We start from the raw sequence: 25,006 nt of genomic DNA on the forward strand, positions 1-25,006 counted from the left end.
ACTGAAAAAAATTGCTTATAGTATAAACAACATCTGGTAAAGATTAAAAAGAAAGCTCAAATTTGTTGTAAGAAACCTGAATCTTTTAAAACAAAATAGATTCTAAAATGTGAAAGGGTTGTTTAGTTTTATGTTTAACATTTTAAAAATAGAAAAGAAAATGCCATAATGAAAGTATGTATTTATAAAAATGTCTTCACATAATAGATGTGAAGGATTTTTACATAAGTAGACTTTCTTTTTAAGCCAAATCATTTTTTTTAACTCAAAGGAATTTATGGTTGAAGCCTATGGGATTCTTCCTTTGGAAAAGGCAGTTCTTTGGTTTTGTTTGGATTTGCATTTTTTTGCGTCTCTGTGGTGACTATAACTTTTAACTCATATCTGTGTACAAAGAGGGGTGTCTCTTGTCAGAAAAGCAGGGTGAGCTGGCTTCATGGAGGATGGGCGGATGCTCTGGTGGGCAAACTGGAGGGAAAACTTCTCAGCTGATTTTCTCAAATTACCATTTTCTGGGTAAACATCAAACAACATTAAAATGAGCCAAGAAAGGGAATCTGTCCTGAACTTGAGCTGCCACTCGAGTACCTGTTGTTTCCTTCTTGGTTCTGTGACCTGTAAGATGTGTTTGTGGGCTTTATTCTTCCTGACCCTCTATTGTCTTTTTATGAGAGGAATTCACTTTTCTCTAATAATCACGTTATGAATGCCTTTTCTAGTTCTCTCCCCATCTCTCTGCCCCCCCAACAGAGAGAGAGAGAGAGAGAGAGAGAGAGAGAGAGAGAGAGAGAGAGAGAGAGAGAAAGAATCTGAAAACAATTTATAGAAAAAGTGTGTCATCTTCCTGAGAAATGTGCTGTGTGTTCTCAGCCTCTTTGGAGTGGCAGGTGGTTTATAATGATCTCTGATCCCCTGGGATGAAAGTAGCAGGTTAGAAAGCTTCATGGGTGAGCTAGAGAGTCAGCTGTGCTCACACAGCCTGTGGTGCAGAGCGGGAAGCAGCCTCCACCACTCCTCGCCTCTCTTCTCCATACTCTGTACTGTCCGTGTTGACTCATCTTTCTGAGTTTTGTTGAGGGATGCAAATAGTCCATCCTGGGCAGAGGGGAACCTAGAGGAAAGTGTCTTGATGACGAGGATGTGTACTTGACAGAACATTCTGGTAAGAAGGTAAGGAGGCCACAGGAGGCCACAGGTCGTTGTCGTCATCATCATCACCACCACCACCACCACCACCACCACCACCACCACCATCATCCAAGGCTTATTATTGCAAGTCAGGTGGCAAGAAGGGGGATAGAAGTGTTCCTGGTATCTCTTAGTGACATGGTTTCCCTGGTATGAAGCAATCTTTACATGAAGACTGTTAGGCCAGATGGAGGAGAGCTTGAGAAGGAACAGATTTTGGTGGGATGGAGAGAAGCAGATGGGCAGATGGAACCTGAGACAGCTCTCACGCCCCCCCCCTCCATTTTTGTAGGAAAGATAATTGCACAGATCGTGTGTTTTAGAGCAGGGCTGTAGAGCCCTGGGATGCAGTATTACCTATGATGTCCCACCTTACCAGTAAAACACTTTAGAGGGCTTAAACATTTGCCTCCTCCTCCTCACAAGGATTCTGAAGAGGTGGGATTTGGCTTCCAGAGAACCATGCAGTAAAGCTTTAATTCTGATGAGAAAATCAGCTTAACTGTGTCATAGAGACTTGCAAATACTTTGGTCTTTATGAAACAACTTATTGACACTGAAATTATGTCCAGAGAAAACTCCAGTAAAGACTAGAGAGGAGAAAGAGGTTCTTACAAGTGGTGAGGACAGGTTAAACATTAACCCTTGTCATGGCTACTTCAGCAGGTGCCTTGCCTGCTTGTCTCTTTCTGTTTTAGAATCTAAAGTAGTTTGTGGACATGGGAGAAACCACTAATCTGAAGTCCTTAACAAAGAAAGGCATCAGCATATAGATCCAGCCTAGCTACATGGAGAGTGGGTGGATTCCATGGCTTGTTTGGGTTGGAATCACCAGCTGAGTTGTTCAGAAGGAAACCACTGCATTAAAGCAAAGCCCATACAGTTCTCTTTTTAACAAACAAGGTCAGAACACCCTTCCTTGCATCCTTTTGTGGTTTTGGTAGCCACAGTTACTTCTTATGTCTTCTCTTCTTTACTGTTTAGAAATCCATGTTATCAGACCACGCTTTCAAATCTTCAGTGTCTAGGGTGGGGTAGTTAAGCCATTTGGAATAAAAGGAAATGGTTTTCCTTCCCTGCATCAAGTTCTGATCTTATTTTCCTTCAGTGCACATTCAGCTCTGTGTCTGTGCCTGTGGGTGTGTGGCTATGCTGGGGGTCTTCAGACTTTGTTTTAGGAGGTACATAAAACAGAATTGTCTTGGTAAACTTAGCTGAGTTGTATTTCTTTAAGACATCCAATTTGGTTTTTTTTTTTTTCTGTTTGGATTTTTCCATTATGAACACATAGAAACTCTTTCAGTGTTTTCTGGGCCTGTGTCCAAGTGCCCAAACAACTGTTAGTATTTACTGTGAGGCTGAGAAGCAGGCAGATTAAATGACTTTTTGAGATCAAAGCCACAGAATAACCTGCCCTTCTTCTGTTATTAATTTCTTAAGTAGGTAACAAGTTTATAAAAATTTTAGGTTCACTTCATTTGGATAAAGATGTATATTAGCAAAGGGTTAGAGGTCATGGGTTACTTTATTTGAAAATGAGAAAGCATTAACTTGCAAATCATAAATGTCTTTGATGAAAAGGACAGCCTCCCATCTTTTGTGTGGCAGCCTGTAATGGTCAGATATGGCCACTAGATGGCACATACTCCATGTTGCAAGTTAAGCTGCCATGGCAGAATCAACTCTAAGTGGGAAGCCAAAGAAACACTCAACTTTCTTCAGGGTGGTTCAGAAAAGTCAGAAAAGTGATGCCTAGGGTCCGAGATGGCTATAAAAAGTGTTTCCCAAAGCTAGTCATAGCAGACACAAAATGACTTTGGAAATTCCCTTTGTTAGAGCCTGGCCTACTCATCTCTGGATGCCATTGTGAAATATGTCTTATAATGCAAATAGGCTTTTAAAAATCTATCATAAACTCACATTTTAAGCTCTGATTAAAAATATATGTAAGCTGGTTCTTCCTAGGCCCCAGGAAGCCAGTTTCTTTGGACTGAAACCATTAAACCCTACCAACAGGGTATTCTAGGAATAGACCAGGGAGCTATCACTGGGTGTCAGATGGCTTACTTTCCATTAACTGTTAAATGTACACTTACTGACTGTGCAGGATAGTGGTAGCCACCTGTTTCTTAGGTGCTCATTACCAGCTATGGGTCGAGGATGGAGGTGGGGTGGAGAGATCAGCAGGTGGAGTGTGCCGCTGAGGCACCTCTAAGCCCCGAGGAGGCCCTGTGTGTGGCCTGTTGTCATAGAGTGCTTCTTAACTGCTCATGAAACTTATTCTTACACACAGGCTTATTACAGAAAATATGGGATATAACAGGAGTACAAAATAAGTAAATAAAGTTTGCCCACAGCCCAAGCCCAAAGAGAACCACTGCTGGCTGGCATTTTATGTGTGGATATTTCCAGGTATCAGGTGCTTTCTCTCTCTTTTTTTTTTCTTAACTTAAAGGAAACTTTTCTGAAGCAGCCCCAGATCTCTTGTTTGCCTAATAATCCAAAGTTGTTATTGATAGATGCTTGTGGTATGTCACTGTCTCATGGTCTTTTCCTTTTACAGCCTCAAGCAGCCTGCCAGCCTGCCATCTTCAGAATTGTTGATGAAATGTTCAGGTAAATACATTGACTCTGGGTGTAGTTGATCTCTGCCGGTGTGGGAGAGTAGAGGTTTGCGCTCTTGGAGTTAGAGGTGAGAACTCAGAAGTTGCTTTGCATTGAAAAGGCAGCCCCAGCAGCGAGGTGGCATTCTTTAACCTGTTTATACTAAAAGGTGATAGAAAAGTGGGATTCAGTTGGGTACTGAAATATCCATGCAGCATTCACCCCAGCTCCAAGTAAAAAAAGCAGTACAGCCCTTCACCACACGAGGGCTGGCTGGGCTTTTTCACAGACCTCAAGAAAGCCAAAAGACACAAAACTATTCTGAACAGAACTCACTGAAAGTAAACCCCACATTTCAACAGCATGGTGTTTTTACTTTAAAGACTCAGGTCCTAGGAACTTGTGCTGCCTTTAGAGGACCAGTAACAAGGAATGTGTAACATACCAGTTGACTCTGCTCCGAAGTCATGAGAATTGGCAACTGTGGGGTCCTAAAGATAGACTAAGTTCAGAGGTGTTGGACCCAGGAGCTGGTTATGGAAGGTTGTGAGCTGCCTGATATGGATGCTGGAAATTGAATTCGAGTCCTCTGGAAAAGCAGCAAGGGCTCCTAACCACTGAGCCATTTCTCCAGACCTAGGAAAGGAGTTTTTGTTGTTATTGTTTGTTTGTTTTCAAGACAGGGTTTCTCTATGTAGTCCTGGCTATCCTGGAGCTCAGTGTGTAGACCAGGCTGGCCTCAAACTCAGAGACCTACCTGCCTCTGCTTCCTGAATGCTGGGATTAAAGGTAAGCAGCACCACGCCCCTATATAGGAAAGGAACTTTTACAACCAATATCTTACCACTTGTGTTGATCTTGAAACATACCAACTCTTAAATTAAATGGCCACAGATATAAGAAGACAGGCTAGTGTTTTTGTTTCATGCTAGTCAAGTTTGAGGTTTTTTTCCTTAAACAAGAAGAAAAGTTAGTTGTATAAGAAGGCCTGGAAACCAAACCAAAGACATCTAATTCCACAGCCCCACTCTGGTGATTCTGACTGAGTGTGTCACTCTCCAGACAGCTCTGTCCTCGCTGGTGAAAGCAGAACACCTGTTGCTAGTACTGTCTGGTCTTTGAACACTGGAGTGCCATGGGAAGGCCATGTGAGAGAGGCTGTAAGGGTGGCTGCTTCCTCCTGCCTCCTCAAGAGATGCAGTCTGACGAACTAAGTTCAAGCTGTGGCATGGGCTTGTGCTGTGTGTGGAGCAGCAGGGTGCTGTCATCTCCCTGTGTTTTGTTTAGGTTTGTGCTACTGGAAACTGATGGAGCCCCAGAAGTACTAGCTGCTCTTCAGGTTTTCACATCATGCTTGGTAGAAGCTCTGAAAAAAGAAAACGAGCAGGTACATCTTCCTGGGAATGCTGCTTAGTCACCTCAGAGTGCAGGAGGCTGCTGCAGGCATTTGGTAACAAGCTGAAAGAACCTTTATTCCGAGAAACTGTATTTTTTTGGTGTTGGAGACCACCCACAGCCTCACACGTGCTAGGCGCATGCTCTGACACTGGCTATACTCCCAGCCTTGTTTTCAGAAATGTTGGTGGAGTCTTGTTCACAAAGAAAGCTTCCAAAGGACCACTCCTGCAGAGGTGAAACATTTTCACTGAAAATAACTTAAGATTTTGTCTTTCTTCCCCATGCCCTGTTCCTAGAACCGTCTGCCCACTACTGTGCGTGAATGTGACTTCACATTGGCCAACTTACTCTAGGGGCAGAATTCCCCCTAGCCCTCTGTGTTTGTCCTTCTGTTTTCAGTTGGCCTTGTAGCCAACAGGAGACATAATGGAGTGCACCTAGGATGTACTATAGGAACTGCAAGCTGGGCATTCTCAGTGGTCACTGTCTTTATTCCCATCACAACCCCAGGAGAGAGGGGCTAAAAGGGAGGCATTTGAAGAATGAGTGAAGGTTAGGTGCTACCAGTAGACTAAAGGACTCTAGGTTCCCACCAGCAGAGGTTGGACAGCAACTGTGAGGGCAAAACAAAACAAAACAAAACAACAACGAAAGAGGAGCTTCTCTGACTACAGCCTTGGCTGTTGTGACCAGTGGCCATGGGAATAATGCTTATATGATGCTTGCCTACTCAGAGTAACACTGGTTCTAGACATCCTTCTGGTAAACTGTGGCCCAGTCACCTGAGATGCTGTCTGCAGTTTGACTAAGGACAGAGCTAGGGTTCTCAACCCACTGAAATCCTACTCAGCTCAAGACTATAGAGGTATCTCAGGTTTTAGAAGATGTTTCTGCTTTCTAAGGCAACCATAAACCTGTATGTTTTATTCTTACCATCCTTCTTTCCCTGGGGAAGTTAAATAGATGGAGCATAGCCTGGCATTTGGGAGGAGACCTCAGCTGAATGGCACTGGCTGGTACTCACTGTTGTGAGCACATATGTAAGTGTGTGCTGTCCTCCCTCACACACATGTGGTCCCCCAGGGAGGAAACAGCCTCTGGCAAACCTCACCCTTGGATTCCCAGGATGCACAAGTTGGGACAGAGGACAAGAGAAAGTTTTTTCCTCAGGCTGACTTGAGTGTTACAGGTTTGCCCTGAGTCTCTGCTGTTCTCGGTACTGTGGGCTTGTACTGGAGTAACAAGTGCCTTTAGTGTAAAATAGTGCTGCTGCCCACTAGGGGTAAGAGTGATACACACACTGGGCCCTGGTTTGAGACAAAATAGGGATTTACCTGCCTTTAGCTCCACACAGGGGCACAACAGTCTCCTGACCTTGCAAAGCCTTCACATCCACATGTGATGATTTATTTTATCTTCTGGTGCTGCCCCTGACAACCCACATACTTAACTGTGACTGGCTCACTCAACCTGACTTAAGTGAACACTTTATGACCAGTCATGATCCTGTCCTGCTTATTAGTCTGTGCTGACCCTCTCTCCTTTGCTTCACTTATTGATAACAAAATTCATGGCAGGGAAGGCACCTTCAGATAATATTTGAGCCCCTGGTGGTGCTGACTCCCGTGCTCCTCTTCTGCCTGCCTCCTTGCCTCAGTAAACCCATGCTGAGTTGTGTATTCCTTACTCCTTCTCTTTCTCCAAAATAGCAAAATGGTTTTGGTTGGGGTTGTGTCTGCCCTTTATGAGACACACAGAAGGACAGCCGCATGATCCCTGAGCCTAGCTTCTCTACTCAGTGCTTTTATAAGATGGTGTTAGGCTTCTGGTGCTGTGGTGAGAGGTGGCTTTGTGGCAGTCCACTGCACAGATGGAGCACAACATAACCATTTCTGGTTCCTGGCATTTGGGCTATTTGCTGTCTGTTATAAACATGTTGTGATGAATATTTGTGGGGTAACAAGAATTACCTTGTGTCTGTTTATGGGGTGCAGAATTCAGTCTCACCATGTTGATTACAAAGTATGTTGCTCTCTTAACCCACTAAGGTCCCATCATCAGGGGTCATCATGCTTGCTTCTCTCTTCTCACCACACTTCTCTGTGGGTAGCATGAGACAGCACTGCCAGTGTGCCCCGCTCAGCAGTAGGCATGGACTTGAGCTCATGTTCTCAGCTGTGCAGTGGCTAGAGTACAGGCAGCTGCAGGTCAGGATGGGTTCCAGCAGCTGAACAGTCAGACAGTGGATTGTGCTGAGTCTCCTACAGATGGAGTTTTCACATGGGGCAGAATATATTTTAAAGAGTCTGACAAAGCTGACAGGAATAGGAGGGCCTCAGCATGGGAACTCTGCTCACTTCTCACTCAGGCCCTGGGGACAGTAGTGTAAGGGACCACAACTCCAGGTGGTCCTGGGACTTCTGAGGTAGGTAACAGAGTCCAGTGAAGGAAAGAAGCAGATGGGACAAATGAAAACCATGTTAAAAGACAGATCCAATCCCAACATACTAAAGGGATGGAATAAGAAGGCAGGTCTGACAGTCCAGATTGCTTTACATAGATAGTTGGTTTTCAAAACATCAGAAGTCCACAGAATTGACTTCTGATGATTTCTGTATTAATGTTCATTTTGATTAGAGACCTGTCTGCTTCTGAGAGCTTCCTGTCTTAGATTCTAAGAAGAAATTGAGCATCTTTGGAGTTATTCCAGTTGTGGTGTGACAGCCACTAGGCAAGAATTGCCTCTTTTTATCTATAGACAAATCACTGTTCAGAAAAGGACACACTTGCAGAATAGTCAACTGATTATATCTGCCAAGACAGAGTAATCAGCCCTTAATAATTCTGCATCACTAAGGTCTGTCAGATGATCCTGGGCCAGAAGTCTAAAGATCGGATGCTCCAACCTTTTGTAGTATAGGAACTGTCCAGGTGTTCAGCGGTCTCTATAAATTGGCTAAGTTTTAGAAGCTATGCTTTGTGCTTCCCATAATTTCATTTAAGTCAGTCATTCTGGATTTCTGACGGGGTTGAAGACTTATAGTCTCATAGCCAATCCTGGCTATTTACTTTGAGAGAAAAGATTTGAGTGGATGGTTTTCAGCTGACATTCATTCTAAAGCCAAGGAAAAAAAGCCAGGTTCAGAACTAAGTGTTTTAGTTAGGAGGGATGACAGAGGTTCTGGTTAGTCAACAAAATGATGCACTGGGTATTAGGTTTATCTTGTACCTTACTGACCCAAATTGGTATAGTTATGCTCTAATTGTATTTTAAGAGAAAAGTTTTATTTTAACAGGAAGGGTGATGTGTAGGAGGAGCTAAGGTGGGAGGAGTAAGGAGAGGAAGAGGAGGAGTAAGGAGAGGAGGAGGAAAAGGAGAAGAGGAGGTAGGTGACAAGAGAGAGGGTGGGGGGAACATGGAGGCAGATGTTCACATGTCTCCGCCAGTCAAAGATAGTTGATATATCTAGGTTGGGTATTGGGTTACACTTCTGATTGTATGGGCATCTTGTTATTGAGCATTACCAAACTTATAAAGCCTTTGATTAACATTAAAAAAATAGTATAAAAGCAAAAAGGAGAAGCGGGGATAGGATAGAGGTTTTCTAGGGAGGGGAAATGGGGAAAGGGGATGGCATCTGAAATGTAAATAAAATATCCAATAAAGATTTTCACATCAAAAGAAGAAGAAAAAGAAGGAAGAAGAAAAGGAGGAGGAGGAAGAAGAGGAAGCAGAAGAGGAGGCATGTCTGTCTGATTGGATCCGAGACAAGACCAAGTGTGTTGCTTCCAGACACCCCATTGCAAAGACAGAGGCTGGAAATGAAAGGGTGGAATGCTGCTGCACAGGAGGGATTTGCAGCTTCTCAGGGCTAGAGAAGGCAGTGACTCCAGGACAGCTGTAGACAGTGACAGAAAGTCAGGTCATCAGGAGACGTGCCAGTCATAACAGGCATGGATTTGGAATGCATGAAGCAAAACTGATGAAAGAAATGGACAAGTTCAGTCCCACACGTCACACCTGGAAGCTGGTTAGCTGAGGGCAACCAAAGCAGCCCCAAATACAACACTGAGAAGCCATGTGCAAGAGCCTTTAGGTCTGCTCCCTTGGCCTGCCTTCCTGCTCCTTGGTTCCTGTCAGGCAAGTAGTGATCCCTCGGTAGGGCTGGGAATCAAGCCCCCATTTAATAAAAGACCCTGGCCCCTGCAGCAGGATTTCTCAAATGCAAATGCATAGGCTGATTCTCAGACTTAGCTGGACATAAACAGGACCTACAAAAGTCAGAAAGCAACCAGGGGACTCATACTAAGAGTAATTAAGTCAGCGAGAGATTGGCAGGACACACAGAACAGAGTCCAAGTACAGACCCATGCATAGGAGCTTTGACAGGGACTCTAGAGCAGCATAGTGAGGGGTGTGCAAAAACAACTCATTGGGGTAGGCCGGGCGAGGGCTGGTTACTGCCTCAGAAAGCACACAAGTGTTTTGAGATGGACTGTAGGCTTCAATAGAAAGGTCAAAGTATAAAGCCCTTAGGAGAAGATGGAATAGCATAACTTTTGTCTTTTCCTTTTTGTTTTTCATTTTGGTTTTTGAGTCGGGGTTTCTCTATATAGCCTTGGCTGTCCTAGAACTCACTTTGTAGACTAGGCTGGCCTCATACTCAGAGAGATCCACCTGCTTCTGCCTCCTAAGTGCTAGGATCTAAGGTGTGTGCCACCACTGCGTGGCTCTTTTTTTTTTTTTTTTTTTTTTTTTTTTTACTTAAAGCATTGGATAATCAAACATTTTTAAAGAAACAATGCCATAAATAAAAACAAAAAACATTCGCCATATTTAAAGAAATTGAACTTCATTAAGAAGTAGTGTCTATTTTGTGATAAATGCCTTTGAAGACGAGCAGGTTGCCCCAGTGCCTTGGAGGAAATGCAGCATTCATACTAGAAGACTTTGTTTCATAGCTCCATAGAAAGCAACAGTCAGTGTTTAATGGATACACACTGTGGAAAGCCATCCTGACTAGCACTGAGCACATGAACAGAGCTCAGCATCACCTGCCACACATAGCAAGCTTAGAAGCAAGCATGTGCGAAATAATGTTTCATACCAAGTGGATCAACTAAAATCAGTGAGTTCCAGAATACCCAGTATTGGCGGGTAATTCTCATCCTGTGGTGATGGGAATGGAACCCTGGTGGCCTTGAGAAGTTGTCTCAGTCACCTTTTCCATTTTACTTCCTCTAGAATATAGTAAGCCCTGTCCACAAAGGGAGACATGAATGTCAGCAGCAGCTTTAATTCTAATAACCTACGAGAGGCAGCACTCATATAGGGTATATGAGCAAACCCTGGTGTAGTCCCGCCTCCTGAGCAGCGCAGAAGAGTCCCGAAACCACAAAGATCAGGTGCAGAAGTGTGCACATTCAGTGTATATCTATGAAATTGGGAATAAGTGATATAATTATTGATCTATCCTATTATTGATTATCCTGTGGGAATAAAAATATTGATTCAAGGTTCAGGGGTTGACTTTGAGTCACATGGAAGTCCTCAGGGTGACAGCAGTGTTCTGGGTCATGATGGAGTATTGGTCAGGTGGATTCACTCAAGGTTATCAAGCTGTGTACAGATGGCATGCGTACTCATACCCTGTGGATTTTACCTGGTCTTGTTTTTGTTTTATTTTTAAAAATCCTGTGTGCCTTGGGGGAATGCTGGTAAGTAAGTACAGCTTCATGTTCTTACCAAAAGAGCTGCTTCCTAGAGACTTTCATGTTCATGAATGCCACACTGAGATCCTGAGTCCAGGTGTTTACAGCCTTCTCTGACATAGAAGCTAATGTTTGTGGCTGGGCTTCTGTGAGGAGATATTGTAGTAATTATTAAAAAGCAGCTGCAGGTCAAGCCGACTGTCTAGGCTGCAGCGGCTCTGCCTAGCTCAACCACGTGGCCAGAGGCTATGTGTGCGCCACAGCTAGAAAGGGCCAGCCAGAAACACCAGCCCTGCCACCCTCGAGACGCCAGTGTGGGAGATGGCATTGCCCAGACTGTCCCGCCAACCATGCAGGCCCTGTAGAAAATTGCGACTCTAATGCTTAAAGGTTAATCAAAGGCTTATATATTTGTTAATGATCAATAACAGATGACCTTACAATCAGAGGTATAACCCAATACCCAACAGATATACCAAGTACCTTTAACTGCTACAGACAAGCGAACATCAGCCTCCATTTCCCCCTCTCTTGTTCTCTGTCTCTCTCCTAGCTCCTCTTCCTTCTCCTCTTCCTCTCCCTACTCCTCCTCTTCCTCTCTTTACTCCTCCCACCTTAGCTCCTCCTACAAGGAGAAACCTCAGTAAAGATGGCAAGAAGACAATGTCATTTCCCTAGGTTCAGAAAATGACTCTTAAAGATGTCATTTCTTTCTTGGGGTTTTTGTTTTGTTTTGTTTTGCCTATTTATGAGATAACTGGAAGAATGTTTATAAAAATGTCTGAGGAGACATGAGGATACACTCTGTCTGTGTTAGTACAGTGGGTCACATGAGGATACCTTTGCCTGTGTTAGTACAGTGGGTTACTGGGGCAGGCAGGCAGGCAGGCAGAGGCTATATCATCCTCACTTCCTCCCAGTCCCAGTGTTCATGCTATTTCCATGTTGACTCTTGCAGCTGAAGTTTGCCCTCAGGGCCTACTTTCCCTATGGTGCTCCGTGTCTCACTGCAGCGCTGTCCCAGCACCCTGAAGGTGAGCTGAGGTACCTCTGCCTCTGTCATAGTGACTCGTAGGGAGGAGCATGGTAACCCATGGCCCTGCCTCCCAGGTAGACAATGTGCTTGTCCACTCAAGCTCTTGGGGGTTCAATTTGTCGTACATGAGAAACCTGCTTTGCTTCCCAGGTATGAGGAAAAAGAAGGCAGCCTCTGACCACAGCTTTGCTGAGGCCGCCTGGGACAGGCCAGGTCAGAATACAACAGTGTCCTTGTTTGTTTTCCCTCCTCTGCTTCATGCAGCCTTGTACAGAAGACAGGATTAAGTGAAGGATGAGGCCTTGTAATTTTGGGGAGAGATTTTTCCCTCCAAGGAAAACATTTTGAAAGCTTGGGTAAAATTCTATTGTTAGACCCCAACTTTTTTTTTTGATTCATCTGCCAGTCTGCTTCCCAAGGCCATATCTGTAATCTATGGGTGTTGGCTTCTGACTGTGTCTGTGAGTTCATGCTGAGGGAATGCCTCAGCTACAGAGCATAAAAGAGCCTTTCCCTCTGATGAGACACTGTAGACAAGGCTCATGACAGGAAGAGGGGGGATGGAGGAGGGCTCATGTTCCCGTGCTGTGGCCACTGTGGCTTTTTCCCCTAGACTTGAGAAAGATCTGTTTGAGGTAAGTAGACTCTCCAGAATTCCAAGCTTTATTCCAAAGGTCTAAAGACCTTTCCTTTGTCTATAAGATGTAGGGTTTTGCCCACGTGGCTTATACAACAAAGCCCTCTCAGCTAGAGCTGGGGTCTAATGAACAGAGTGGCCTCCCTGGGATGTCTGTGTGGTGGTTTTTTATTCCTTTTCCTCTACCAGACCAAGGAGCAGCCATGTCCTCTTTTGATTTCTTCTTTTCATTCAGTGGGGACACAGTAGGAAAACTTTGTTAGTATAACAGAAAAGTAAAGACTACAACTGTCCTGGGCCCATTGTGTAAGTCTGAGGCCAGGTGTGTTGGGAAGCAGTCTGGGCACCTCAAAACACATCGGAAATTAGGTTCCAGAGACCCAGGTCAGTCGTGGCCACCAGTGTGGATTTAGGCTGTGTGCCTTCCCATCCCCCAAAGTCAACAAGTGACTTTAAGCAAAAACAAAGAAGCACTGTGTTGATCTGGAGAACAGTTTGCATACCTGTTACTTTGGGGAAAAGTTGGATATTTTAGTGCTCATCAGAACTGTACTTCATGTTCATAGTGAGGTCTTGGAGGCATTAAAAAATTACAGTTAAGCAGCGACCTTCAGGGGCTTCAGGAAAATTTGGAGGAAATGCTATTTGCTTTGAGAAGTTAAGTCACAGGCTGAGGGCAGGCCTGTGGTGTCCCCAGGTCTGCATTGTGGAGGAACAGTGGTGACCTCTCCACCTGAGGTGTTGTCATGTGGTCGATTGTAACTACAGATACATGCAGGTCAGATGTTTAAAGGCAGGTGTGAAATCAGACACGCCTTATCAACTACTTTTGCTTGCATGGTTTTATGTGCTTCCCCCTGGCCTGTACTGTGAACCCGAAACACCTGGCCTGATAACCCCACAGAAAAATAGTTTGAGTATGAAACCTTTGTATTTTGATGGCACAAACTTGAGATGGAGCCAAAATGTGGTAAAAAGAAAAACACAGGACATCTGTAGCAAGGCAGCCCAAGTCCTAGGGTAACTGTGGAAGGAGTCTCATTGACCTGTATACACCCCTGTTAAAGATATTTGAGACCATGCATGGTAGTTCAGGGCTGTGGTGCAGGGCTGTGGTGCAGGGTTGCAGTCCTGGTTCCTGGAAGGCAGAGACAGACAAATAGAAAGTTCAAGGCCAGTCTAGGCTACATAGTGAGTTGAGGGCAGCTTGGGCTATAATATAATAGTAAGACCCTGTCTGAAACAAGACAAAAGAAACTTTGAAGTTTGACTCAGAGACAGATCCTGGCTGACAGAAGTATGACATGGGTCCTGTGAATGGCGGGGGCGGGGGCATTTCTTTCAGCACAATGCTTTCAGTCTAAGCTTTAGGCGTCTCCCCATGGCTTTGGCTTTCCTTCAGTTCTCTCTCTGACTTCTCTCCACCCACAGCTATCCCACAGGGACATGGGCTCCAGCCTCTGCTGCACATTTCTCAACTCCTCAGAGAAGCAGTTGAAGACTGTACTTATGGGTGAGCAAATCCTAACGACCCCTGACCCTTTCACAGGTGGCCTCCCTGTGAGCAGGTTGGTAGCTGAAGGCATTGCTGGACCCTCCCAGACCAACAAGTACATATCCTCACCATGCTAGGTGAGAAATGGAACAAGTCAGGGCTACAGCATCACTTCGGGTCAGAGTGAGGAGCCAGCATTGCGTGTCTGCAGAGTCTGACATATGCAAAGGAGAGAGACCCCCAGAATGAACAGTGCCCACATGGTTCCCTAGGGAGGAGACTGGTTAGTGGGAGGAATGTTAATTGTTTGTGTCCCACTCCCTTTTCATTGATTTCCCCTTTGATTTCTCTCCAGAGGTTGGAGAGAAGGCTCAGTGGTCCAGAGCACTTGCTTTTCTTGTAGAGGACTCATGGTTGACTCCTTGCACCTACATTACGTGGCATACAACCCCTTGTAACTTCAGTTCCAGAGGTTCTGATGCCCCTTTCTGGCTTTTGTGGCCACTTACATGCCCAAGCACATACCAACAGGCACACAGATAAATTAAAAATAAGTAAGTAACTGTGTCTCCAAAGCTAGCAGGCCTGTCGTAGAATAAATGACTGCAGCATGGCACAGGCCTCTAGGTGCTGCTCTCCAAACGTATTCCTGTGCAGTCATGCTGCCATTTTCATCCTGTCTCTAGCCTCCCAGCTTGCCCATGTTGAGAGGATAAGTGAAAGCTCAGTCTTCGTTGGCCTAAGACCCTCTTGTCCCTCTTTCCTGTGAGATTCTCTGGTCTGCTGAGACTGCCCACAGCACTGTAGGGTTGCTGTGCCCACGTGTGTGACTGAGTGCTTTGGCCACCAAACCCTCCTCCCAGGTGAATTCTTAAAACAGCTCAGACAACAAGCTGGTGTTCAGGTGGGGTCATTGAATGTCCATGTCTGGGTTGTCCGTGGGCCTTGGGGTCTACCTGCAGGAAAGGGTTCGAAGCAGATGAAGACTTTATTTTTCTGGAAGAGGAGAGGAAAAGGCCAGGCAGATCTACGCTGTGGCCTGGGGCTGGCTCCTCAGTGTACTTGCTGATGAGGTCTGAAAGAAAGAGGAGTCTGGCCCTTCAGCTCTGTGCAGTGGTGGGCTGCCCTCCCTCTGACCTTCCTTCCTTTTCCTTCATTGTCCTTCAGACTTAAACTTGTAAATCAAGTGTTCCAGGGGTGTAGATGGCAAGAACCATGCTTAGAACTTGGGGACCCCCATAGGCCCAGTGTAGGCAGACACTGCAAAAGCCATGATTCTTCTGCCCAGATGAAGGTTCCCACCAGAGGCCTTAGGCTATTCTGCCGTTTGCCTCCCAGGACAATACTGCCTTGCTGAGACTGTTAGGGATACATGGACGGGACAGGTACCATCTTTTAATACACATCACCACTCCCAGATCCCAGGATGAGAGGATAGAATGGAAAACGTTTTGACCTTCTTGCCCACCCAACTATCTATAGGATGACAACAGAGAGAAGAAATCAGAGTCACTTGTCAGAAAGGTGTATTTCTGCTGTCCTGAAGGCCAGCAGCATTCTCTGGCTTTATGGAGCCTCTTTCTCCTCACCCTGGAGCCACCTTGGTAGCAAGTTGCAGGGTCTCGCTATGCCTCACAAGCTCCCTCCTCCAAGTCTCTTGGAGCCTAGAATCCTACAAGGTCCTTATAAGTCCTCAGCACGAGGGCTTGGGAGGGTTCTTTTGGTTATCTTGGGATGGGCTTGGGATGGAACAAACGTTTTCTGAATCCAGTTTGTTGATCTGAGGGTCTTTTTTTTTCGGTGGGAAAGAACAATTTAAACTACCAGTTTGTAAACATTAAAGTTGTTTTGAACAAAAGGAAGAAGGGTCCATGTGTGTCTGTCTTGTTCTGTTCCAGGTCTCAGCGAAATCCCTTCGAGAGCTGGTTTTTGTTTGTTCACTTTGGAGGATGGGTTGATCTGGCTGTGGAGGAGTTGCTGCTGAGGCAGGAAGCTGAGCCTCCCGCAAACCTGCTGTGGCTCTTGGTCTTCTATTATAGCCCACAGGATGGGAGTCAGCAGAGAGAGCAGAGCATGGTAAGTGTAGGCCCTACTGTGCTCTCAGGGTTGGGCCTCAGGGAGCGGAGAACAGAAAGAGAACTTAATTTGGTTTACCTTTACACAACCCCTCCTCCCCGACACCCAGGTTCAGAGCACTTGTCAGATGTTTTGGTGATGTGTGTGTATCCACTCGGGCTGAGCTTACAGCCTGTGACCTCCTTCTGCCTCCACAGGGACCTGAGACAAGAGGCTGCCTCAGCTGTCAGGCTGATCTTGCTCTGGGCCTTCTGTCTTCAGAGTTATTTGATCTGTTCTCCCCAGTGGCCTCAGTTGCCCTAATTCATCTTTCTGCCTCACCCCAAGGCTCTATACTCTAGGAGATGCCATGTAGGGGTGACAGTTACTCTGGGAAGCACTCTCTCAAGGCGGAGACTGGCTCCCAAGCATGTCAGTGTCCTGTCTCGCCCCTCAGCAGCCTGATTAGTCTACTTCATCTCACCACTTTCCTGCATCAGTCAGACTCATAGTGAGGTAATCATGTGACTTAATCACTTGGGTCATCTAAACAGGGTGTCGATGTACAGGACTGGGTGATTGTGTACAGCAAAGATGCTGTTAGTTATGTACAATGTAGTTGTTTCAGGAAGCCATTGTTTGAATTAAAGCTTTGCCACTTCCTTGCACACATTTATGCTGGCTTTTAAAAACTTCAGTCCAGTCTGGTTTAGTGGTTAAAAGTACTGACTGTATTTCCAAAGGACTCAGGTTCAATTCCCAGCACCCACATGACAGCTCAAAACTATTTCTAACTCCACTTCCAGAGGATGCAGCACCCTCACACAGGTATACATGCAGGCAAAACACCAGTGCACATGGAGGGGAAAAACAACAAGGCTTCAGTTCTAGTGCTTTTTGTTGACTTTAGTAATGAAAGGAACAGGTCTCAGTGTGACTAGAACAATGCTCCTGTTTGTTCCAGAATCAGAGGCTAGTTCAGTCTTGTATTTCATTTGTTTAAAGCAGCAGTTCTCAACCTGTGTGTCATGACTCCTTTGGGGGTCTCAAATGACCCTTTCATGGAGATCACTTAAGACCATCAGAAAACACAAGTATTTACATTATGATTCATTACAGTAACAAAATTATAGTTCTGAAGTAGCTATGAAAATAACTTTGTAGTTAGGGGGTCACTACAACCTGAGGAACTGAATTAAAGGGTCGCATTAGCAAGGCCGAGAGCCATTGGTTTAAAGGCTTTCCTATTAGGGTGAATATGAGCCTGGGAACTTTGAAAAGTTGAAATTTGAGAGTATAATTGGATTCGAACAAAGCATTTTAAAGAAGTTATCATGTACATGCTTAATTCAAAAGAAAACTTTCTTCACTTTAAAATCTCACACTTGGGCTGGTAAGATGGCTCAGCAGGTAATGCCACTTGCTACCAAGTTTGAAGGCCAGAATTTGACCCCAGAACACACATAGCAGAAGGCCCAAACACATCCTGACTTTCCCACACATGCTGTGTCACATGCACATTCACACGCAAAATAAATAAATAAAATAAAAATTAAAAATATATATTACATTAAACTGATTAAGGGCAATCCTAGTTCACTCATTGTTGGTAGGATGATTCATGTGTATGAAGCACCTGTCATTTTTAAAGTGCTTTCATTTACAGTTTGTATTAGATTCCATGTAAACTAAATTGGTAGATTTGGGTTAATTTGTATGAATCACAGATACTAACAGAGACTGACTCTTGAAATACAGAGTGTCTTGTAAGATTTAACTTATAGGGGCCAACAAGACAGCTCAGTGAGTAACTGCCCCAGCCCCCAAGCCTTGGTGTCTGACCAGAGGTGCTGGTGTGTGGCACACTCCAGGAAGGTGTCTTCCTAAGTATTGATGCAGGCGTTTTGTGTAGCTGGGTTTGGGAGCTTTAACCCCTTGATGGTCAGGAGGAAGTTGAGTACAGGCTGAACTGTCACAGTGCACAGGCATAGTTGGATTCTGGAGTTTGCTGATGTCTGTACCTTTGCTTTAACTTAAAAGCAATAAGTCATGGTTAGTCATTTGGCTGCAAGTGCTATGCTGACAGTTTCCCCTGCTGTTCATACTTCGGGTACAGGAATATGGGGTAAAAAGCATATTTGTCCTACCTGGGTAACACCTGCAACTGTGTTCATCTGCTTTGGCTAACTAAATTGGATCATGATTTTTTTTTAAGACTGTATTTAATGTACTCTTGGGCTTAGTCAGGGCCTCAAACCCTTCAGACACTGTCCTGTCACTTGTGAGAATCTTCCTGGAAAGGCAGAGGTTCACACAAAGCTGCTTGTACATTATGGACATCAAAGCAGAGTCCATAGCTGCAGGAGCTGACATAGCCTGAGCTCAGTGCGCTGTAAGTGGTGCCATATCCCAGCCTTGAACTAGTACACTAGCCAACAGGAAGATTCCCACTGCCAACAGGAAGAGAGTCCCACTGCCAAATGCGCCTTGGCATGTCAACGGTGCAAGGCCCACTGTGGAAGTATGCGAGGAGGACTAGGAACAGTCACACCCAGTATGTGGAGCACAGGCTGCTCAGGTCCATCAGATGATGCTGAGCGGTGGACTGTTTTCCCATTCTTTATTCTTCATGTTTTCTATAAGAAGCAAAAGTAAATCTTTATAATGTAGAATGAAAATACTTTATGAAGAAAAAAAGGCTTATCTTTCATTTCAGAGAACACACATCTCCCCTATAGCAGCTTCTAGTCACAGAAGGCACGTGAGAGGGAATCAGTGTGGACAAACAGGACTGAGGTTAGGGTATGCAGGTCAATAAGAGGGGAGAGGTGAGACTTCTCCAGATGCCATCAACTGAGGTGGTGGCCACCCTGGGAACACTGCTCCTCTCAGTGGGAAAGTCCTGTGGTCCAGAGAGCTCACACAACACTCCTGTGTGCAGCTGTCTGAGACAGGTGGCACTGAATGGACCTGAACTTGCAGGTGAGAAGCAGTTCTCAGAGACCCACAAAGTCAACTGTGGGAATTCTCTGAACAGGACCAAGGAGCCTTTCAGCAGGACAGAACATGGATGTGATATTCTATACACATCTGCCTCAGAAACCCTGGGCTTCTGCCTTGTTCTGTGAGACATGGCATGGGCTGCTCTTGAAACGAGCAGGAGTCTCAGCATGAAATAAATATTTTTTATGCAAAAACAACCCACGGACTTAGAACAACTACTGTTATTATGTGGATTCCACAGCCTTGTGCTCTCTGCTTAAGCTGGGACTTGTAGGAACAACTGTCCCAGTGTTTACAACAAAACAAATGAGCTTGTGTGTGCACAGCCTGTGCTTCCCTCACACAGCCCAGACGGGGGGCAGGCCTGCACTCTCATCAGCACTGCCCAGTGGGCCTGGGGCTCTGATTATGGCTTATGGTTAGGGGTCTTCAAGGGGCCTTTGGTTTTTCCCACAGTAAGAAAATTCTGACTACCTTGTGCTGAGGACTTGCCTTCATTTCCTTCCATATAAATAAAGGTCAGGTCCTGGCATGATGCTCTAGCTGCTTGGTGGGCAAGATGGAGGAAAGGCAGGAAATTTCCATTTCTTCCATTTGGGCTAACGTGGAGCTGTGAGAACTAGCCAAGTTGGGTACCTGGCTGTTGCTCACTCTGGAGCTTGAAAGCATCAAGTCAGTCCTAGAGTCTCTCATGGCCTGAGTCTAATGTCTCAACCCTCTGAACTTGTATTACCCAGGTGAAGCTGAAGGTATTAGTCAACCATTTCCTGATGTTGCTCAGAAGTGGCCCCCTCTCAGCTATCAATCTGCAAGAAGCAGCTGAGAGTGCCAGTGCAGACCCCAGACCACCTGTATGTGAACAGCTGGTCAGACGCCTTCTTCTTAGTCTCTTGCTCTGGACCCCGGAAGGCCATGCGATTGTCTGGGAAGCTGTCACCCATGTAAGTTGCTGTCTTTTTCCAACCTTTACTTTAGTTACACTCTCTATGAAAGGTAGATTATCTCCTTGAGGGTCCCGGCTTTTGAGATCACAGGCCCAGGATGCTGCCCTAGGGTATGGAGGTCAACAAGGCCAACAGCACAGACCCAGAGCCCACCTGTGCTATACAGAGGTACATGGAGGGGAAGGGATACCAGCAGACTTGCAGGTGCTGCTGGCACCACTCACAGTGAGAGCTGGGTGTCCTGCATCTCATGTTATGGTTGCTCTCTGCTGTGTCTTGGGGAGAGAAGTCCAGCTCCAGGGACAACATGCTCCTAAGTAGCCACAGTGCTATTCACTGTAACAGGTCAAAGAGCTTACTTCAGAAAAAGTATTGTTTAGTATATTAGTTTTCTTCTTGCAGTGACAAAAATCTGAGAAAAACAACTATAGGGAGGAGTCAAGGGAAGTCAAGAGGAGTTATGTGTTTTACTTCCATTTAGTGTAGTGGTGCTGGGCCCACCCATGGTCAGGCAGATCTCTGTGGCAGGAATGTGTGGCAGTGACTGTCTACCCAGGGTGCACAGAAAACATGGGCTCGAGACATCCCTAAGGACCTCCCCTGTAACCCACTTCCTTCAGATAGTCCCTGCCTCCTCCAGTTTCCAGAACCTCCCAGGTAGTACCACCAGCAGGTGCCAAGACTAGCTTATGAGTGTTTTGGGAAGACCATAAAGTTAGTTAGAAGTCCTTGTAGAAGCACATATGATGTGATGGTTTTGTGAAGGGGTCAGTCAGAAGTGAGTCACATCTGCGACACAGACCTTGCAGTGCTGGTTTGAGTGTGACACCAAAATCAACAAAAGGAAAAGAGAGATTGGACTACACAAAAGTTTAAAACATGTGCACAAAGGATATCAAAGTACAAGGTGATTCAAGAATGGCAGAAAGCCAGGGTTAGGATGCACTGGGTAAGAGTTACGTGTTCAGGATACATACAGACTTCTTATGACCGACAGCAATGCTGAACCATTTAGTGAAAGACAGGTGAAGGGACAGGACAGACACTTCTCCAGGAAGCCAAGGGAAGAAGCCCCTGGGAAGAGACCCATGGCACTGTTGTTGACAGATCACACATCGAGATGGTGGCTACTGTAGAACGAGTAAAGTAACATTGAGACTCAGGGTGGCATTGTGAGGCCTTTCCAGTAGGGAATGCTACAGTGATGCAGCCACTCTGAAGGAAGTAAAGTCTCATTCTGCTGTGGGACATAGTGATCCTGTCCCCAGGTCTCCCCAAGAACTGATGGCAGAGGCTAAAGCAGGCAACTGTGCCTTAGGATCTGTGCTGTTGACAGCAGCAAGGAGTGCACACCTGGGTGTCACAGGTGCCTGTGCACACAAACCATGTATTATCACAGGTGCCTGTGCAGACAAACTGTACATTGATCTTAGTCCTTGGAAAGGAAGGCACTTTTGCCACCTGTCACAACATGGGTAAACCTTTGTGCTGTGTGAAATCAAGTAGCTGCATGGAAACTCTTACAGGCATCCACCTGCATGAATTCTTTGGAATAGTCTGATTCACAGAGACAGAAGTAGAACAGAGGCTTCAGAGGCCTGGGAATGGATGGGTGGGTAGTGTTTAACTTGTGTAGAGTATCTGGAGATGGGGTAATGGTCATACAATATTGTGAATGTGGGTGGTGCAGGCCTGAAATCCCAGCATATGAGATGAGGCAAGAGGATCAGAAGTTTAGGGTCATTCTTAGCCACATGAGTTGGAGACCAGCCTGCGCTACATGAAATACTATCTCAAAAGGAACCAAAAAGGTGAACATTGCCAACCATAGGAGTTTTATTTTCAAATTTTAAAAAATTATTAACATTATGAAAATACATTATCTTGTTGAAGTGCTACATGCAAAATAAAAAATAGAATTCATGTAGCTAGCAACCCCACTCAAGAAAGGGCTGTTCCCAGAGCCCCACCTGGTGTCAGTCTAAATGTGATACTAGGAAGGAAAAGCAAGAGGCAGATGTGTCCCTGCCAAGAACACTCTGTCAGAGTACTGCCTCCTGTGCCTGTCCTGCACTGGGGCATCTCAGAGCTGGCCCAGCATAAGAATATATTCAGAAATCTATTGAGCATGGTCTGGTTCTAAAACACAGGCCTTCAACAACATGGCACTGAGGGACAGTCACCAAGACAAATGTTGCCTCGTCATACCTTCATCTGCCATGTTGGGTGAGGGGGATGTTGGACAAAGTATTGCAGTTATGAGTAGGTCCTGACTCAGTAATTCCACCTAAAAGTTCCTCAGCTACACCTTCAGTGTTCTGCATACATAGTGTACAAAGTCACGGTGTGTTAGATTGACTGGGGGTCAGTTCACAATGTGGACGTAACAGAATTATCAGCAGGAAACACCTCAGCGTACAGTCCACTTGAAACAGAGAACTCCACATGCCAGGCCTCACCAGCCAACCAAGTCTCTGCCAGCCTGCTGTGGCAGCTCTGCCTGTCAGCTTCTCTTGGGCAGGAGTCAGGCTAGCATGAACACCTAATGCTACACAGACAGTGATTTGGTGTGGTCTCTTTGATTTCCTGTCATGTTGACGTGAAAAACTGCCCTGAGAAAAGCAACAGGGGAGGAGGTTTATTGCAGCTCACAGTTCCAGGGTGCAGTCCATCAACTGCCCAGAGTACAGAGAAAGCCATCCACTGCTTCCTCCAAGGAGTGCTCCAGCCAGGCCTCCCTCAGGCTGCCGGGTACTGTCACTAACACACAGCCTTCCTTTTGAGGAGGCTTGGCCCCAGGCTTCAGGTACCTGGGCTTTTGGCCCCCCAGCCCAGTCAATGGCAAGAGTCATCTCTCTACATGCAGCTTAGCCTTTTGCCAAAGGGCCCTTCTGAAAGAGCAGTTGTGGGTGTCACCACCTGGCATGAGGACCCTGGCATGAGGACAGATTTTTTATGTAAACTCAGAGGCACTTCCAGGAATGTGGTCTGGCTTCTGTGTCAGCAGTGAGCTTTGAGATCTGGGTGGGCACTGGGGCCGGCAACAGCCTACTTAGGACTTCTGCCACTCTAACTCTCCAGTGTGACCCTGGGGGATGGGGGAGATTGGATCCTGGTCCTCTCATGAGCTTCCCTTTCTGAGTGGCCATAGTCCTCAATAGCCATCTGCTCTGGCTTTTTCTTCTCTGCCCCTGGTTGTCACATGCTTGCTCCCTCACTGGTGCTAGGCTGGGTGTACTTAGAGCAGCAGTTTGTGTTTGGAGCCTGTTCCATCCTGCCTGCCATCCTTGTACTTCTGTGAACCTCCTCATCCTTTGCTACACTTCTTCTCCTCAAGCTGGCTGTAATGTGAGACCAGCTCTAAGGTTCTGCATTTCCTGTGATTCAGCTCCCTTGTACACACGGCAATAGCCCAGGCCTGGGAAAGATTGGAGGTTAGGCTGTATAGTGATGACCAACCTGCCCTTGAGTGGGCAGCAGTCTGTGCCCACACAGGTCTAGACGTACATTTAGTCTTTAAGGTTCTTAGGGATTGATGCGCCAGGAAGGACAGGGGCTGCATCTAAGGTCATTAGCACCATGCATCTGGGTCAGATGCCCAGAGCCTGCAGAAGCTGCCAGGCCATCTCAAGCCCCGTTACCTTCAGCAGCATGACGACGGTATGCAGGTGTTATGATTGCAGCTCTCCAGATCTCTATTTCACTTTACTGGTGGTCAGAGATCAGAAAGCCCAGAATGAAGGGTTGCCTAAGCTATTGGCCATTGAAAGCTCAGTCACAGTTAAAGCAAATCTAAGGTCACTGGTCACCCTCAAGAAATGTCTGGTGAGACAAGAGGAAGCTGAGCTGGGGCCAAATCTGCAGGCTGTGTATGCACCAACACAAAACAATTGTGTGTCTTCCTCCACACTCAGGTTCTTAAAGCTGTTGCACCTAAAAGGACTCCCAAGTTAGTGTCCTACACATGCACAGATCACATGCCAGTCTCAGTCTCCCTGTCCCCTTAACTGAGGTTCTTGGGAAAGAAAATACTGATGTCAATAAGCAAGTATGTCTCAAGGCTGTTGAAAGTTAAAATTACCAACCACCCTGCCTACCGTCCTGGAAGTGGCTAATCCAGGAATGTCAGCTAAGGCTGCTTGTGTGAAAGCAGGTGGCCTTTGCAGAGAAAGTCAAGTAAAGATGCTATTTTGCTCCTCACAGCACAGAATCCCAAAGCCGTGACAGTGTGCTGGGAAGTCCTTGCTGCCTCCACAGTGCTTATATGTGGTTCTGAGAGCCGAACACCACCTGGGGCCACATGGGGAGGTTGGTCATCAGGAAGGGGCTCCTGGAGGCAGACATGCTTTGATGATTACCTTGTGAACCAGGCAGACGTGACCATGCGTGCTTCCCGTGTAGCATTCTGCTAATGTAGGAGACAGAGGGGTCTTAGGGTAGTGCCCTCATCTTCCCTTTCTTCCCTTACTGCAGATGGCCCGCACGGATGCTGTAACCCATGAGATTATTGGCTTTCTTGACCAGACCTTGTACAGATCGCACCATCTTTGTGTTGAAGCCTCAAGAAAACTGGCCAGAAAGCTCCTAAAGGAACTGCAAGCTCAGGTCTAGCAGGCAGCACAGAATGTGTGGGCATCTGAATGGTGAGGCTCCCGCAGTGGATGAGTTGCCTTGTCTGAGGCAAGAACAAGTGAGAGTGAATAAACACACCTGTGCCTGGGCCTGATGGAGCGATGGATGTGCGCCACCTCCCGCGCACTCTGTACTGCTCGGCCCAGGAGGTCCATGAGTAGTATGAACGGAAAGGCCCAGACGGCCTGTTATGTTCCAGTCATTCACAATAAGATCCAGCACTGGCTGGTATGCTCACTCCCTTTATCCTCCCACTCTGATGGAGGTGTGGGCGGTGCCCAGTAGCAGGAGATGTGAGGCTT

At 46.1% G+C, this 25,006-nt stretch overlaps 1 protein-coding gene and 1 long non-coding RNA gene across 19 annotated transcripts in view; one reads left to right on the forward strand and one right to left on the reverse strand.

Annotated features, from left to right (window-relative positions):
* Positions 1–24,699, forward strand: part of Fancc (FA complementation group C) — a 124,240-nt gene extending 99,541 nt beyond the window's left edge. For all 18 annotated transcript variants that reach the window (XM_076938863.1, XM_076938860.1, XM_034510996.2 and 15 more), the window contains 7 exons: positions 3,752–3,804; positions 5,080–5,179; positions 11,861–11,936; positions 14,007–14,088; positions 15,969–16,146; positions 19,866–20,069; positions 24,546–24,699. In XM_076938863.1, coding sequence (XP_076794978.1) covers positions 3,752–3,804; positions 5,080–5,179; positions 11,861–11,936; positions 14,007–14,088; positions 15,969–16,146; positions 19,866–20,069; positions 24,546–24,683 — 831 coding nt within the window. In that variant the 3' untranslated portion in view covers positions 24,684–24,699. The remainder of the gene's footprint in view (positions 1–3,751; positions 3,805–5,079; positions 5,180–11,860; positions 11,937–14,006; positions 14,089–15,968; positions 16,147–19,865; positions 20,070–24,545) is intronic.
* LOC143443229 (uncharacterized) lies at positions 2,695–11,846 on the reverse strand. Its single transcript, XR_013112000.1, has 3 exons — positions 11,386–11,846; positions 4,238–4,428; positions 2,695–3,954 (listed from the first exon to the last, which is right to left on the reverse strand). It is a non-coding gene; the product is annotated as an uncharacterized LOC143443229 (long non-coding RNA).
* Positions 24,700–25,006: the final 307 nt, after the last annotated feature.

This window comes from Arvicanthis niloticus, chromosome 8 (assembly GCF_011762505.2).
Source record: "Arvicanthis niloticus isolate mArvNil1 chromosome 8, mArvNil1.pat.X, whole genome shotgun sequence".
NCBI lineage: Eukaryota > Metazoa > Chordata > Mammalia > Rodentia > Muridae > Arvicanthis > Arvicanthis niloticus.